The sequence below is a fragment of the Petromyzon marinus genome, chromosome 80 (assembly GCF_048934315.1).
Source record: "Petromyzon marinus isolate PM22_M1 ecotype Great Lakes invasive population chromosome 80, UKy_Petmar_22M1.pri1.0, whole genome shotgun sequence".
Classification (NCBI taxonomy): domain Eukaryota; kingdom Metazoa; phylum Chordata; class Hyperoartia; order Petromyzontiformes; family Petromyzontidae; genus Petromyzon; species Petromyzon marinus.
In genome coordinates this window covers 9851868-9870594 of record NC_133746.1, presented here as the reverse complement: position 1 = coordinate 9870594, position 18727 = coordinate 9851868, and the positions used below count along the sequence as shown (strand labels likewise).

At 46.1% G+C, this 18727-nt stretch overlaps 1 protein-coding gene across 2 annotated transcripts in view; it reads right to left on the bottom strand.

Moving 5' to 3' along the window:
• The window catches only part of LOC116957653 (uncharacterized), a 31036-nt gene extending 12923 nt beyond the window's left edge, over positions 1-18113 (bottom strand). The window contains exons 1-2 of one of the 2 annotated variants that reach the window (XM_032979958.2): positions 17989-18113; positions 14400-15835 (exon numbers count right to left, since the gene is read on the bottom strand). In XM_032979958.2, the coding sequence (XP_032835849.2) occupies positions 14400-14624 (225 nt within the window). In that variant the 5' untranslated portion in view covers positions 14625-15835; positions 17989-18113. Of the gene's footprint in view, positions 1-14399; positions 15836-17980 lie in introns of both variants that reach the window. The other variant, XM_076057253.1, reaches the window with a different exon arrangement.
• Positions 18114-18727: the final 614 nt, after the last annotated feature.

Sequence of the window (18727 nt, the reverse complement as noted above, 5' to 3'; positions counted from 1 at the left end):
TGGATGACAGCCTGCTGTTAGGCCGTGTCGTCGGAGGCGGTCGTCCCGGGTATACGGGCCTAGTTCAGGGCACCACAGGCACTCTTAACGATGTTGCTACATCCGTGGCCGGCTGCGTCTGCTTGTTGCAGCAACAGCAGCAGCATTATCACCCGGTCAATAGTAGCCATCAATCCACTGCTGGATGACGGCCTGCTGTTAGGCCGTGTCAATAGGTGGTGGTGGTATTTGACTAAACTTCACCCCCCACACACGCCGGTCGTAAAGCTCGGGTGATGCCAAGCCCCGAGTTTACCGCACAGCAGCCACTCGAGGCCGCTCTCCTCATCACCATCCTCACCATCATCCTCACCACCATCATCCTCATCACCATAATTATCACCATGATCATCACCCTCATCATCACCATCATCATCATCATCGTCGTTGTTGTTGTTTTCCTCGCACTTTCTGTTTATAGGTGGCGTTGTGTCGCCACTTCGGAAGGGTTTAGCCATCAATCGATTACATTTTTGGTCCAAGTTTTGGGCAACTGAGAAAATGGGAGATGTTGCTTGGCACAAAGGGCAGCAGTTTGGGGCGTTTGGATCGATTCGATTTTGGTAATCGACTAGCATGGAGCAGCAGTAACCTGAACGGAGTTGAGCCACTTTTGTGCGAGTTGCCCGGGTCAGGATTTTTCGTCGTCTGCTATGGGTGGGGGCCAACCCCCTAGCACAACATTGGGGGCTTGTGCAGGCGTTCAAGCAGTGCATGGTGGCAGCGGTGTGTTGTATATATAGGCCTTTTTCCAAAAAATAATATTAAAAATAATTCTGCCTCCCACAAGCACCAAGTATCTGGAGGTCGTAAAAGGTCATTAAATAATAAACTCCGGGGCAAAGGGAGGTTAACGACGATCTGCAAAATCTCCAGATTGCCAAAGGACCGCATGCCATGACCTGCTTGGCGCTTTGGACAGTTCACAAACAAATATCCAGAATCACAGGCATGGACACAGAGCACAGGGCAAACGGACATTATAACTGATATATTTTTTTTGTACGGAAAAAGCTTAAGCTTGGCTATAAGAATAAGTCGACATGATAGACTGCAGTCTATATTAGTGGCTTTATTATTATTTATTTTATTTCACCCTTATTCAACTCATATATTGTTTCTTATTGTACATTTCTATCTATGTAACTTCACCAAGAGAACCAAGGAATGTGAATTCTGGCAGTCAAGAAAGTGAGGGCTTGGTTATATATCCAGCCTCGGGATATCAAAATATAACTCGAGAATAAAACACCGATCCCTAGTGACACAGACTTATAACAAAGCTTGGCAAGCCCTCGGAATACCGGAGGTAACATCTAATGACATTACAAATCTTGGTTAAACATAAACCAAATAATAATCACAAGAGATTAGACATAGGGTAACTCAAAGGAGATACTAGAAAATAGGTCAAACACACAAGACCAGATAATATGTATTCCATGGAATCAGAGCCTCCCCGGCCGCCTTTGTCTTCCAACAATTGACACAAACACATGGTAGCCATAAATACTATGAAAGGTGTGTCCCCTCCCTTAGCAGACACCACGAAGAGAGGGGTTGGGAGTGCAAACAAACATCAATTTTGATTTAAAGCTTTCGTGACTGCAGTAATTCATATTCTTAGCTCTTTCGGTAAAGTCATGTTGAAGGGAAACAATAAAATAATAAAATATATAAAACAATACAAATTCTCACGACGTTTCGACCATAACACAAACGGTCGTCATTAGGTGTGAAAAACCAATGGCAAAAAACATTTGAAAGAAGTGTCGGTTTGCATTAATTAATTAATTTATAAACGGTGTATTTATTTATAAAAAACGTCAGCACCACTCGCAGCGATTTGGCAGTTTATTTAGAAGGACGAGTCCATCTGTGTTCTGAAAAGAGGAGGGGGCAGACGAAAAATGAATGTATGCTGTCTGAAAGCCATCGTAAGCGTGAACAATCAATTAAGACCTGAAATGGTTTATCAAATCCTTCCAATGATTGCTAAGCCAGAATCCATCTTCTCGGTTGAAATTGTCTCTGTGCTTGATGACGACCGTTTGTGTTATGGTCGAAACGTCGTGAGAATTTGTATTTTTTTATATATATATTTTATTGTTTCCCTTCAACGTGACTTTACCGAAAGAGCTAAGAATATAAACATCAATTTGATGTAAAGCAGCCCGTCCAGGGTCACCAAGGGAAGAGGGGGGGGGGGGCAGCCAAGCCGCTGTGGCCACGGGAGGACGGTGACAGAGGGCATCTGTTTTTTTTCTCTCTCGCAAGAGACGCGGAGAGAGGAGGGAGAATTTCACATTTAAGCTCGGCTAGGGACAGCTCTGCAAGGAGGAGTGCTGTGAACGACAGTCTTGCAAAGGGGCAGGCTGGGTCCGGGGCATGGCCTCGAGATCAACCATGGGTGTCGTGTCTCACAGAGAGAAGGGACGATGTGTTGTTAAGAGCTGAGTTCGGCATGAACCGACAGAATATCGCTGAAAGTTTTATTCTACATTCATTCTGATGTTTTAAGTCGCTTTGCGGAATCGAGGATTGCGATAAGCTGTATCGTACTAAGCTATCAGAGTTGTGTAAGAGGTGTGCAAATACAATTTTCAAGTTTTGAGAGTGAGTGATCCAGCCAGCGACGAGCAGCTCACAGCAAGAGCCCTCCTGGAAGAAGGGTGAAGAGCACGAAAGTTGAGCAACGACAAAGCGCAGCCCTGAAGGGCGGGTGTCCGTGTGAAACTGGCAGCTGCACGATCAAGGAGAGAGCAAGAGAAATGAGAGAGAAAGAGTGCCGAGCGACGACAAGCAATTAACCTGGAGAAAGGGCGGAAAGCGCCAAGCATCGACCAAGCCAGCATCACAGAGAACCAGCTCCACCGAGCAAGGGTGTCTGCCACCAGCGAACGAGCTGCACACGCAATCGAGCATCGCCAGAGAGAGAGAGGGAGCAAGAGAGAGCGCGCAGCAGCGCCACCAGCGCCACCAAGCGAAGGGTGTCAGCTGCCAGCGGACAAGCGTAGTGCCGACTCGGCTCATCCAGCAGGGGAAAGAGCCTGACCAGCCGCCCATGAGCAAGAGTGTCAGCGCCAGCGAGCGCGCCGTGGGTTCGACCCACACACACACCGACCGGCACCGGCTGGGAACCAAGACAAGAGTGAGGAACTGCAGCCAGCGGACGAGCTACGGGCGCTATCTGATGACGGATCATCGCGCACCAACGGCGAGCGTCGTGCCGACTCTTCCACCCAGCTGTGGACCGAAACTGTGGCCGCCCCCGAGCAAGAGAGAGAACGAAGCCGTTTGTATGACCCTCCCCCACACTCACACCCTCACGACGCATCGCCCGGCGTCTGCTTTACGCAAAGAATTGAACAAGTGGCAAAGAAGACACACAACACGCATATCGGGACAAATAAGATTGTTCCGAAAAGTTATCTTTGTGTTTCAAGAAGGGTTGCCATTCCAAGGTGGTGCGTTAAATATCAACTGATCGTGAAGAACATTGCTGCCCATTGAGTTACATGGATACGGTCATTTAGAAGTATTTTAGTCGTTCGTTTTTTCTTTTTAATTGCATAATCTTGCCAATGAATTAATTGAAAACTACTCTTGCCTTCGTGACATGTTTCTTTATTGCCCTTCGTATGAATATCGTTGCATGAATTTTAAGGACTTTTCCTCTCACCGTGTATGCTCGCGTACTCTGAGGAATAATCGATTGTACTGTTACTCAATTAACAAATGTGACCATTGAGGGTTAAACGTATGGATCAATGAGGGGGACATCTCCAGGAGCACTGTGTTGACAATTCCAAGCATAAGAGTTCGCATATTAGAGTGTTAAGGTTTTGTTTAGAAATTAAAATTGCTTAACACAAGAAGTGTCTGCGTGGTGCCTTCCTAAGTTCATGCATAATAATCTGAATAATAATTGTATCCTGCAGTGAGATTTGAATTTGGAGACCTGACATAAACACTAATACATAATCAGTAAATGTTAAAGCGAGAATAATTGTATTATACTGATTGATAATACAAACCTAGACAACGAAGCTGAGCTTAATCTAGCATACTTACAGGACACCTGCAAACACTTCATACAATTAATTGTACGATCCCGATTGATAATACTACCATCGTCAGCGAGGCAGGGCCTAATTATCATAATGGCTTGCATTAGCATAATCGCATGCAATTGCATAACTTAATACGATTACACCTCCCGGATTAGCAGAATTTATGCGCATAATTACACCAATTAACATAATTTCAGATAATTACGTATTTTTCCAAATTTCATTTAATTATTATTATTTTCATTACATTTTCAAGACCCGGCATATACAACAGGTGTGCAAGTAGTTCAAAATTGATTTGGTGGTGCTATTTGGTGGAAGAGTTTTTAAAGTAGATTACACGTTGGCAGAGCTGAAGGAAGGCAAGGTGGATTTCATTTTCCTAGCAGGTGCAGGGGGGCCTTTGAGTAGCTTTGTGCAAGGATGTGTTGTCGAGTGGCATGAAGCCAGATATTGATCGGTGAGAAGCTTGCAGTGTTCTTGAATCGTAAGAACTTTGATCTCTTGGTGGAGATGATCAATGGGCGCCATGAGGTGGCATCCTGTGGCTAGGCGAAGTGCTTGGTTTTGGGTGGTTTGGAACTTTTGGTAACCTGTAGAGGAGAGGTTTGGGCACCAAATGGGACTGGCGTAATTGATGATGGGACGTCCAATGGCTTTGTTGGTTAGGAGCAAAGCCTCCTTTTGTTGACCCCAGGATGTGCCGGCTAAAGCTCGTAAGATGTAATTTCGTTTGTTAACTTTTGCATGGACGTTTCTGCCATGTTGAGCCAAGCTGAACATGGTGTCAAAGGTTACACCTAGAATTTTAGGGGTTTTAGCTAGTCGGAAGCGTTGTTTGTTTATTATGACGTTGGGATGTAAGTTAGTTTGATGAGCATCAGGTGTGAAAAGAGTGATTGTTGATTTGGATGTTGAGAGTTGAAGCGATCTATTGGCTAGGAAAGTGCAGAGCCGTTTTAGATAGGAGTTGGAGTTTTCCATTTTGGGTATATTTTGATTAGAAGTGTAAACTGTGGAGGAGTTGGTAGATCGTGGAGGTAGGCGTTGAACAGCGCTGGGGATATTATGGAACCTTGTGGTACTCCTGCATGAATGTTTCGTGAGGAGGATTGAATATCACGAAAGAGAGTGCGTGATTGGCGGCCCATTAGGTAATTTGTAAGCCAGCAAACAAGGCCTGATGGTAGCGTAGAGCCCTGGATGATGTTGATGAGCGTGAGGTGGTTAACGGTGTTGAAAGCCTTTGTAAGGTCAAGGGAAGTGACGATAGTGCAGGATGGGGGATTTTTCCCATTGAAACCGTTTGCAATTTGGGTGGTTAGGTTGAGAAGAGCTGTTGTTGAGTGTGCAGGGAGAAAGCAATGTTGTTAAGATGATGGAGGTAAGTTGGTGGTGATGATTGGGAGGATGAGTACCTCTAAAATCTTGATTGATGGGCAAAGTAGGGAAATCGGCCTGTAGGACATTGCTTGATTTAGGTCTTTGCCAGGTTTTGTAAGTGGGATGATTGTCGATGATTTCCAGATGGCCGGAATGAGGTTGTACTGGAGTGAGGCATTAATGGTGGAAGCGAGAAACTTTATGCCAAGGGGGTCGAGGTGTTTGAGGTGGGGCATAGCTATGCCACCGGGGCCAATTGCGGAAATTGGCTTTTTTGATAGCTAGTTTCACCTCTTCATGGCTAAATTGGGGGGGGGGGGGGGGCGTCGTTTAGAGGAAGTTGGAGCATCTACACCAAGCCCTCAGGATGAACGGATACTCGGACCGTACAATCCGTAAAGCTGTCTCCCCAACCATGCGGAGACAACCTTCTGAGGATCCAACCAAAACCATCACTTTACCTTACATAGCAGGGGTTACCAAAAAGATTTCCAAAATCTTAAAGAAACACAAGATGCAGGTTCGTTTCAATACAGTACATAAAATCCGTGATTTAATCCCATCTGCAAAAGATGGGATTCCTGACATGCAATACCCTGCTGTCTACAAACTGAGCTGTGGTTGCGGCAGCAGTGACATTGGGGAAAACGAAACGACATGTCTCGGACCGCGTCCGTGAACACAAGGCAGGTCTGAAAAACGGTAGGACCAATACCTCTGCCTTTGCCGATCATTGTTTTAACGTTGTGGGCTCACATGAAATAGATTTTTTCAAGACGGAGGTACTCTGCAAACCTACCGGCTACCTTCAGAAATTTGTTCATGAAGCCATCCAGATATATAAACACAGACAACACAACTTCAACCGAGAGGATGGGTACAAACTGAGCAATCATTGGAAGGACGTTATTAACCAGGTAAAGTCTTCACTGACTGTGATGTGTCATTGCAACCTGCCTATGTCAGCTGTTATTTCGACTCTGTATTTCTCTCTCTATGCCTCTCTCTTAGATCTCTCATGCTCAAATGTCCGTTGCATTGCACTCTCATGCCTTTGGATTGCACTCTCATGCCCACATGTCTTTCGGATTACACTCTCATACTCACAGGCCCTTTGGATTACACCCGTTGAGTTGCACTCCCTCGTTGCGGAGGCAGCTCTCCTTATCTACAGTTACATGCTAATCTCTCACATTAACATCATGCCAATCTCTCACATTAACATGCTAATCCCTCACATTAACATAGCCACTTCCATGCCATCTAATTTCTCACATTAACATCAATAGCCCCCGGACACTTCTCTATGACACTTGAGCTGCACCCATTTCAAACCTTTTAAAACAGCCTGTCCCAGCAGCAGGCCACGCTTTCCCACCTGACGACGGACGCTTGAGTTGCGCCCGAAACGTCGTGATTTATTTTATTTTATACCTACAGTATGTGCTTTCTTGAGCAGGGGGACCTTGCGGGCGCTGCAGGATTTTAGTCTTTCACGGCAGAGTGTGTTACCAATTCTAGATTTAAAGCTTTCGTGATTGCAAGGATCCATACTCTTTGGATCTATTCGGTAAAGTCACGTAAAAAAACAACACCAAAAACATTTCACGACGTTTCGGCCACAACACAAGTGGCCTTCATCAGGTGAAGGGAGCAGACAGTCTAGAGAACAGCGCTGGAGTGAACACAGCCAAGCTCAGACCGCGACCTTTAAGCTATGTGGTAGGAAGCAGAGCGCCTTGACAAAGGAATTCGTGTAAAAATTAGCATTTAATTGGCGGACTTAGCATGATGAACGATGTACAGGGGGGGAGCAAGTGCAGACCGGCGAGGGGGGGAGGGGGGGAGTTTACATATTGATGGTGTGAAAAGGGAATTTGAGCAGCTGCGAAAGTTTGGGATACCACTACTTGAAAAAATATACTGTACCATTGAAAATTAGTTTAATGTTTGGTTTGATTCAGAACATCTTTCCAATGGTTGCTTAATTTGAAACCATCCTCTCCGTTGAAATTGTGTCTGTGTTTGTAAATCTGAATTGCCTCGTGAACAAATCTCTGATAAAAACCCGTGGGTTTGCAAAGAACCTTGGTACCAGAGAAAATTATATCGTGATCGCCCACGGTGTTGTAACAGTGACCAGCTACGGCAGAAGAATTCGTTCTGCCGTGCTTCAAATCTGATTTGTGCTCGCGAATTCGGTCAGAGACATGTCGTTTCGTCTCCCCGATATAGCAGTCACCACAGGTGCAGATCAATTTGTAAACTCCGGGGTACTGTAAGTCAGGAATGACATCCTTCACGGAAGGGATCAGGTCACGGATTTTGTGTACTGTATTGAACCGGACCAGGATCTTGTGTTTGTTTAGAATTTTCGAGATCTTTTTAGTAACGCCTGCTATATATGGTAGTGTGATGGTTTTGATCGGAGTATCAAGTGGTTGTTTCTGTATGGAGGGAGAAACAGCTTGGCGGATGGTACGGTCAGAGTATCCATTCCTTTTTAGGGCAAGATGTACATGTTATAATTCACTGGTCAGGTGGTGTTGGTCCGAAATGCAATGAGCCCTGTGGTATAACGTTTTGATGAGATAATTATTTTGCGTCGGGTGGTGGTGGGAATCAGGTTTCAAGTAGGAATCTGTGTGGGGTTTCCTGTAGACAGAATGTCCCAATGAGCCATCAGGTCTCCTCTCAAATAGAACATCCAAGAATGGCAGCTTGCCATCTTTCTCCACTTCCATGGTGAATTTGATGGCGGGGTGTCTGGAATTAATGTGGTCTAGGAAAAGGTTCAAAGCCGGGAGGCCATGTGGCCAAATGACGAAAGTGTCGTCTACATATATCTTCCACAGGGAAGGTCTGAGGGTGGAAGTCTGGATGGCGTCTGATTCAAATTTCTCCATGAAAATATTGGCTATCACTGGTGACAAGGGGGACCCCATGGGGGTACCCTCATTTTGTTTGTAGAAGGAGCCGTTCCAAGTAAAGTAGGTATTGTTGAGGCAGTGCCTAACCAGTGCAGGTGCATCGGGGTCTAGTCCATGTTGGACCAAATTTTCAATTATTTTTAATGGTATCAGGTACTGGGACCTTGGTGAACAAAGAGACCACATCGAAGCTGACAAGGATATCGTCAGGGGACAGTACAACGTTTTGACCATAGACACCAATTGGGCTGAGTTAAGTAATGCTGAGGCGGTCTTGCCAGTGAAAGGCAGCAAGGTACCTGACAGAAAACGGGCTAGTCTATAGGTAGGGGAGTTGATCGTGGATACAATGGGTCGTAGTGGGGTGCCTTCTTTATGAATCTTGGGAAGACCATAAAATTGAGGGGGTCTTGCAGCAGAAGGTTTTAGGGAGGGACGTTTAGTTGGGTCGATTAGGGAGGTCGAACTTGTGATGATCTTGTTGGTTTTCATCGCTTGGCTATTAGTAGGGTCATTTTTTATTTTTGAGTAACTTCCATCGTTGAGCAGATTCTGGATTGAACGCTCTGAACTCGCGAATTTAAAAAACAGAAGTGATATAGTCATCCGATAAAGGCAATGCTACTGTAATTATGGATAAACATTCAAACAACAACTAAATCCAGAAACTGCTCAACGATGGAAGTTACTCAAAAATTACCCTACTAATAGCCTAGCGATAAAAACCAACAAGATCATCACAAGTTCGACCTCCCTAATCGACCCAACTAAACGTCCCTCCCTAAAACCTTCTGCTGCAAGACCCCCTAGATTCTATATTTAAAGCTTTTGTGACTGCAAGGATCCATACTCTTTGGTTCTATTCGGTAAAGTCACGTAGGTAAAAAAGTAAAACAACAAAAATTCACGACGTTTCGGCCACAACACAAGCGGCCTTCATCAGGTGAAGGGATCAGGCTGTCTCGAGGACAGCGCTGGAGTGGAACACAGCCACGCTCAGACCGCGACCTTTAAGCTGTTCTCGCACACAACTTAAAGGTCGCGGTCTGAGCGTGGCTGTGTTCCACTCCAGCGCTGTCCTCGAGACAGCCTGATCCCTTCACCTGATGAAGGCTGCTTGTGTTGTGGCCAAAACGTCGTGATTTTGTGTTGTTTAATTTTTTACCTATGTGACTTTACCGAATAGAACCAAAGAGTATACCCCTTAGATTCTATGGTCTTCCCAAGATTCATAAAGAAGGCACACCACTGCGACCCATCGTATCCACGATCAACTCCCCTACCTATAGACTAGCCCGTTTTCCGTCAGATACCTTGCTGCCTTTCACTAACAAGACCGCCTCAGCAGTACTTAACTCAGCCCAATTGGTCTCTATGGTCAAAGACGTCGTACTGTCCCCTGACGATATCCATGTCAGCTTCGATGTGGTCTCTTTGTTCACAAAGGTCCCAGTACCTGATACCATTGAAATAATTGAAAATTTGGTCCAACATGGACTAGACCCCGATACACCTGCACTGGTTAGGCACTGCCTCAACAATACTTACTTTACTTGGAACGGCTCCTTCTACAAACAAAATGAGGGTACCCCCATGGGGTCCCCCTTGTCACCAGTGATAGCCAATATTTTCATGGAGAAATTTTAATCAGACGCCATCCAGACTTCCACCCTCAAACCTTCCCTGTGGAAGAGATATGTAGACGACACTTTCGTCATTTGGCCACATGGCCTCCCGGCTTTGAACCTTTTCCTAGACCACATTAATTCCAGACACCCCACCATCAAATTCACCATGGAAGTGGAGAAAGATGGCAAGCTGCCATTCTTGGATGTTCTGTTTGAGAGACTTGATGGCTCATTGGGACATTCTGTCTACAGGAAACCCACCCACACAGATTCCTACTTGAAACCTGATTCCCACCACCACCCGACGCAAAATAATTATCTCATCAAAACGTTATACCACAGGGCTCATTGCATTTCGGACCAACACCACCTGACCAGTGAATTAAAACATGTACATCTGGCCCTAAAAAGGAATGGATACGCTGACCGTACCATCCGCCAAGCTGTTTCTCCCTCCATACAGAAACAACCACTTGATTCTCCGATCAAAACCATCACACTACCATATATAGCAGGCGTTACTAAAAAGACCTCGAAAATTCTAAACAAACACAAGATCCTGGTCTGGTTCAATACAGTACACAAAATCTGTGACCTGATCCCTTCCGTGAAGGATGTCATTCCTGACTTACAGTACCCCGGAGTTTACAAATTGATCTGCACCTGTGGTGACTGTTATATCGGGGAGATGAAACGACATGTCTCTGGCCGAATTCGCGAGCACAAATCAGATTTGAAACACGGCAGAACGAATTATTCTGCTGTACCTGATCACTGTTACAACACTGTGGGTGATCACGATATAATTTTCTCCGATACCAAGGTTCTTTGCAAACCCACGGGTTTTCATCAGAGATTTGTTCATGAGGCAATTCAGATTTACAAACACAGACACAATTTCAACCGAGAGGATGGTTTCAAATTAAGCAACCATTGGAAAGATGTTCTGAATCAAACCAAACATTAAACTAATTTTCAATGGTACAGTATATTTTTTCAAGTAGTGGTAACCCAAACTTTCGCAGCTGCTCAAATTCCCTTTTCACACCATCAATATGTAAAAGCCCCCCCTCCCCCCCTGTACATCGTTCATCATGCTAAGTCCGCCAATTAAATGCTATTTTTATGCAAATTCCTTTGTCAAGGCGCTTTGCTTCCTCTCGCACAGCTTAAAGGTAGCGGTCTGAGCTTGGCTGTGTTCACTCCAGCGCTGTCCTCTAGACAGTCTGCTCCCTTCACCTGATCAAGGCCATTTGTGTTGTGGCCGAAACGTCGTGAATTTTTCTTATTTTTTGTTGTTTTTTACGTGACTTTACCGAATAGAGCCAAAGAGTATGGATCCTTGCAGTCAGGGGAGGGCTGTCACCTATCTGTTAGAGCTTTTAACAGACAACGGGACAAGAAGTCACAGCCCATCGAAACGCTGACCTTCCTCAAAAGATTCCGTGATCACAAGGTAATACCCATCGCTTTCACACTCACTTCTGCTGCTGTATCTTCTCCGAATTCTAAACAGATTCTGTTTAAGGCCAGCCTATCTTTAATCTCAGAGAGGATAAGGCTACTCCGATTTGAACTCGATACTTTAGACAGGACTCTCCTACGAGCTCATTTAATGTTAACACAAAAAATGTCACCTTCTGATTGGAATCACGTAGACAACATGACTGCTTCTTCTGCTGATTCACTGTCAGTCAAATGTAAAGCTAACCTGATTTCTAAATTCAACCACCTATCAAAGAAGAACCCAGTTCCACATATAACAAAACTAGACGTCAACAAAATCGTCATTAATCAGAGTAGCACCCCGATTTCGGACAATCTGAAAACAGTACTGGCTAGGGGGCTGAATTTTGCTGTCACCCCAAAACACATACGAGTAGATGATATCATCTCTCAGGTCGATGTAGCCCTCAAAGGCGTAGGACACATCCAAGCAGACGTTGCAAGAGCTGAAATAGCCACTATTCTTAAGAATGCTAAGAAACCCATTAGTAACATCAGCAAAAATGAACGCTCTGAACTCGCGAATTTAAAAAAACAGAAGTGATATAGTCATCCTCTCAGCCGATAAAGGCAACGCTACTGTAATTATGGATAAAGATTCATACAACAAAATCCAGAATCTGCTCAACGATGGAAGTTACTCAAAAATGACCCTACTAATAGCCTAGTGATAAAAACCAACAAGATCATCACAAGTTCGACCTCCCTAATCGACCCAACTAAACGTCCCTCATACTCTTTGGTTCTATTGGGTAAAGTCACGTAGGTGAAAATAAAATAACAAAAAATCACGACGTTTCGCCCACAACACAAGCAGCCTTCATCAGGTGAAGGGATCAGGCTGTCTCGAGGACAGCGCTGGAGTGGAACACAGCCACGCTCAGACCGCGACCTTTAAGCTGTCCTCGCACACAGCTTAAAGGTCGCGGTCTGAGCGTGGCTGTGTTCCACTCCAGCGCTGTCCTCGAGACAGCCTGATCCCTTCACCTGATGAAGGCTGCTTGTGTTGTGGCCGAAACGTCGTGATTTTTTGTTGTTTTATTTTTTACCTACGTGCCTTTAGCGAATAGAACCAAAGAGTATACCCCCTAGATTCTATGGTCTTCCCAAGATTCATAAAGAAGGCACCCCACTGCGACCCATCGAATCCACGATCAACTCCCCTACCTATAGACTAGCCCATTTTCCGTCAGATACCTTGCTGCCTTTCACTGGCAAGACCGCCTCAGCAGTACTTAACTCAGCCCAATTGGTCTCTATGGTCAAAGACGTCGTACTGTCCCCTGATGATATCCTTGTCAGCTTCGATGTGGTCTCTTTGTTCACAAAGGTCCCAGTACCTGATACCATTGAAATAATTGAAAATTTGGTCCAACATGGACTAGACCACGATACACCTGCACTGGTTAGGCACTGCCTCAACAATACCTACTTTACTTGGAACGGCTCCTTCTACAAACAAAATGAGGGTACCCCCATGGGGTCCCCCTTGTCACCAGTGATAGCCAATATTTTCATGGAGAAATTTGAATCAGACGCCATCCAGACTTCCACCCTCAGACCTTCCCTGTGGAAGATATATGTAGACGACACTTTCGTCATTTGGCCACATGGCCTCCCGGCTTTGAACCTTTTCCTAGACCACATTAATTCCAGACACCCCGCCATCAAATTCACCATGGAAGTGGAGAAAGATGGCAAGCTGCCATTCTTGGATGTTCTGTTTGAGAGGAGACTTGATGGCTCATTGGGACATTCTGTCTACAGGAAACCCACCCACACAGAGTCCTACTTGAAACCTGATTCCCACCACCACCCGACGCAAAATAATTATCTTATCAAAACGTTATACCACAGGGCTCATTGCATTTCGGACCAACACCACCTGACCAGTGAATTAAAACATGTACATCTGGCCCTAAAAAGGAATGGATACTCTGACCGTACCATCCGCCAAGCTGTTTCTCCCTCCATACAGAAACAACCACTTGATACTCCGATCAAAACCATCACACTACCATATATTGCAGGCGTTACTAAAAATATCTGCAAAATTCTAAACAAACACAAGATCCTGGTCCGGTTCAAGACAGTACACAAAATCTGTGACCTGATCCCTTCCGTGAAGGATGTCATTCCTGACTTACAGTACCCCGGAGTTTACAAATTGATCTGCACCTGTGGTGACTGCTATATCGGGGAGACGAAACGACATCTCAATGACCTAATTCGCGAGCACAAATCAGATTTGAAACACGGCAGAACGAATTCTTCTGCCGTAGCTGATCACTGTTACAACACTGTGGGTGATCACGATGTAATTTTCTCCGATACCAAGGTTCTTTGCAAACCCACGGGTTTTTATCAGAGATTTGTTCACGAGGCAAGTCAGATTTACAAACACAGACACAATTTCAACGGAGAGGATGGTTTCAAATTAAGCAACCATTGGAAAGATCTTCTGAATCAAACCAAACATTAAACTAATTTTCAATGGTACATCGTTCATCATGCTAAGTCCGCCAATTAAATGCTAATTTTTAAGCGAATTCCTTTGTCAAGGCGCTCTGCTTCCTCTCACACAGCTTAAAGTTCGCGGTCTGAGCTTGGCTGTGCTCACTCCAGCGCTGTCCTCTAGACAGTCTGCTCCCTTCAGCTGATGAAGGCGACTTGTGTTGTGGCCGAAACGTCGTGAATTTTTAAATTTTTAGTTTTTTTACGTGACTTTACCGAATAGAGCCAAAGAGTATGTTACCAATTGTTTTCTTGGTGACTATGGTCCCAGCTGCCTTGAGATCATTGACAAGATACTCCCGTGTAGTTCTGGGCTGATTCCTCACCGTTCTCATGATCACTGCAGCTCCACGAGGTGAGATCTTGCATGGAGCCCCAGGCCGAGGGAGATTGGCAGTTCTTTTGTGTTTCTTCCATTTGCGAATAATCGCACCAACTGTTGTCACCTTCTCACCAAGCTGCTTGGCAATGGTCTTGTAGCCCATGCCAGCCTTGTGCAGCTCTACAATCTTTTCCCTGACATCCTTGGAGAGCTCTTTGGTCTTGGCCATGGTGGAGAGTTTGGAATCTGATTGATTGATTGCTTGTGGACAGGTGTCTTTTATACAGGTAACAAGCTGAGATTAGGAGCACTCCCTTTAAGAGTGTGCTCCTAATCTCAGCTCGTTACCTGTATAAAAGACACCTGGGAGCCAGAAATCTTTCTGATTGAGAGGGGGTCAAATACTTATTTCCCTCATTAAAATGCAAATCAAATTATAATATTTTTGACATGCGTTTTCTGGATTTTCTTGTTATTCTCTCTCACTGTTCAAATAAACCTACCATTAAAATTATAGACTGATCGTTTCTTTGTCAGTGGGCAAACGTTCAAAATCAGCAGCGGATCAAATAAGTTTTTTCCCTCACTGTACGTGACTTCACCAAAAGAACCAAATAGTATGGATTCCTGCAGTCACGAAAGCTTCAAATCAAGATTGAAGTTCCTTGATTTGACAGATTTTTTGACGGGTGGATTTATTGGAAGAGTGTAGGATGACTGATGAGAAAAGTTTGTTGAAGTGGTTGGCGATGTTACTGTTGTTTATGATGGATTTGTTTTTGAAAGTGATTGCACAATTGGGTGGCGATTCGGAGTGTCCATCTCAGGGTTTGATGGTCTTCCAAAGTTTTGTTGAGTTTTGGCGGTGGTCAAAATATTCAACAAACTCGTGCCAGTGTTCTGTTTTGGCTCGATTGATTAGTTTTGTGATTTCAATATTGAAGGCTGGGAGTGGTGGTGATGTAGGACTTTAAGTCCTAATAGTGTTTCGTTGGTTTATTAGCGTTGAGGCTTCTTTAGCGAGGCAGGGAAGGTGTTGCTAGCAGTAACCCGCCGGGACGGTGCGCTTAGTGGGAGTTGCGATGATGTTTCTGAAAATCTTTTCGGATGTGTGGATACGGTTGATGTTGTCGGCGAATAATGCTTCTGATTCTGAATTAAAAAGTGGCCAGTTGGCTTTTTTCAAGTTGTAAAACGAGCGGTTTTTAGGAGTTTGTGAAGGCTTGGCGGCATCGTGGGTCAACACAATAGGTAGGTGGTCGGATCCAAGGGCCGTAAAGACTCGCCAGTCGATTGATGAAAGGAGGTCTCCTGACGCTATTGAGATATCTGGTGAGGATGAAGAAGGGCCAGATGACGGAACTCCGGTTTGATTCTTTTCATTGAGTACCCCATAGGGAGAGCTGTTCAAGATGTCGGCAAAGAGGCCGCCACGTGCATCTGAAAGGGAAGAATATATCATCATCAACACCATCACCATCATCATCAACATCCTCATCATCACCATCCTCACCACCACCATCATCATCAACACCATCACAATCCTCCTCACCACCATCATCATCAACACCACCATCACCATCCTCACCACCACCATCATCATCAACAACACCACCATCCTCACCAACACCACCACCACCATCCTCACTGTCACCATCATCCTCACCACCACCACCATCCTCACCACCACCATCACCATCAACACCATCACCATCCTCACCATCATCAACACCATCACCATCCTCACCATCATCAACACCATCACCATCCTCACCAACACCATCATCATCAACACCATCACCATGCTCACCACCACCACTATCCTCACCAACACCACCACCACCATCACCATCCTCACCACACCACCATCCTCACCATCCTCACCAACACCATCATCAACACCATTATCCTCCTCACCATCACCATCCTCACCACCACCATCATCATCAACACCATCGCCATCCTCCTCACCATCCTCACTATCACCATCATTCTCACCACCACCAATACCATCACCATCCTCACCATCATCCTCACCACAAATACCATCACCACCACCACCATCCTCACCATCATCACCACCATCACCATCCTCACCACCACCATCCTCACCACCATCCTCACCACCACCATCCTCACCATCACCATTCTCACCATCACCACCCTCACCATCACCACCATCCTCACCATCACCACCACCATCCTCACCATCACCACCACCATCCTCACCACCACCATCCTCACCATCACCATCCTCACCATCACCACCATCCTCACCACCACCATCCTCACCACCACCATCCTCACCACCACCATCCTCACCATCCCCACCATCACCATCCTCACCATCATCATCCTCACCATTACCATCCTCACCACCACCATCACCACCATCCTCACAACCATCCTCACCATTACCATCCTCACCACCACCATCACCACCATCCTCACAACCATCCTCACCACCACCATCCCCACCATCACCATCCTCACCATCACCACCCTCACCATCACCATCCTCACCACCACTACCCTCACCATCAGGACCATCCTCACTATCCTCACCATCACCACCCTCACCATCACCACCCTCACCATCCTCACCATCACCACCCTCACCATAATCACCACCACCATATTCACCACCATCCTCACCATCACCATCGTCACCATGACCATCCTCACCATCACCATCGTCACCATCATCACCACCACCATCCTCACCATCACCACCACCATCATCCTCACCATCACCATCCTCACCATCACCACCATCCTCACCATCACCACCATCCTCACCACCACCATCCTTACCACCACCATCCTCACCATCACCATCCTCACCATCATCATCCTCACCATTACCATCCTCACCACCACCATCCTCACAACCATCCTCACCATTACCATCCTCACCACCACCATCACCACCATCCTCACAACCATCCTCACCACCATCCTCACCATCACCATCGTCACCATGACCATCCTCACCATCACCATCGTCACCATCATCACCATCCTCACCATCATCACCATCCTCACCATCGTCACCATCACCATCCTCACCATCCTTACCATCGTCATCGTCACCACCATCACCATCATCCTCACCACCATCCTCATCACCATTACCACCATCACCATCATCATCCTCACCACCATCACCATCCTCATCACCATTACCATCATCACCATCACCATCATCCTCATCACCATTACCATCATCACCATCATCATCACCATCATCACCATCCTCATCACCATTACCATCATCACCATCACCACCATCATCACCACCACCATCACCATCCTCATCACCATTACCATCATCACCATCATCACCACCACCACCATCCTCATCACCATCACCACCATCATCACCACCATCATCGTCACCACCATCACCATCACCCTCATCACCATCATCACCATCACCACCATCCTCACCACCATCACCACCATCATCACCACCATCACCATTATCACCATCACCACCATCCTCATCACCATCATCACCATCCTCACCACCATCACCACCATCCTCATCACCATTACCATCATCACCATCACCACCATCCTCACCTCCTCACCTCCGCAGGCGACTCCAGCCCCTCGTCACCGCCCCCCCAACTCGGCTCCGACATCTCGGTGACGTGACGCCATCGCGACCCAGAACATGACGTCATTGCGACCTAGGACTGCATGCGCGACCCAGGACAACATGACGTCATTGCGACCTAGGACAACATGACGCCAAATCCGGCTTGCACCCACGATTCGCCCATTGCCGAATCGCTTGACCCCGTGACTCCTGACTGGACATCTGTGGCAACAACAACAAACAACAACAAAAAGAGCTTCATAGCTCATCGAATTCCTCTGCCCACCGCAGTCTAAAAAAATAAAGATTCCGATAAAAAAATCGCTTCCCGGATGTTCTGACGGTGACGTCACGACACAGCGCCGCGCGACATGACGTCAAAAAACCGCATTTCCAGCTTTTGAGCGAGTTTATGTTTGACGTCACCGGGACAGGCCAATCAGCAAAATGAATTTACATCACCAGCCATGTTCATACCGCTGCTGCATGAAGCCCCCCCCTCCCCCATCCAACACAGGACTGCGATTAGACCCATAACATCAGAGCACACTGAAGTACAGTCCAACAGTATCACTAGTGAGACATTGGTAGTGAGACACTGGGTACAGATGTATAGTAGTTAGTGACGTCATGTCACGCTCGCCCTCCGGTACGATGACGTCACATATGGTGACGTCATGGACACGGGGGGGGGACGGTGACATCATGTCCCCCTTGGATATTTAGGT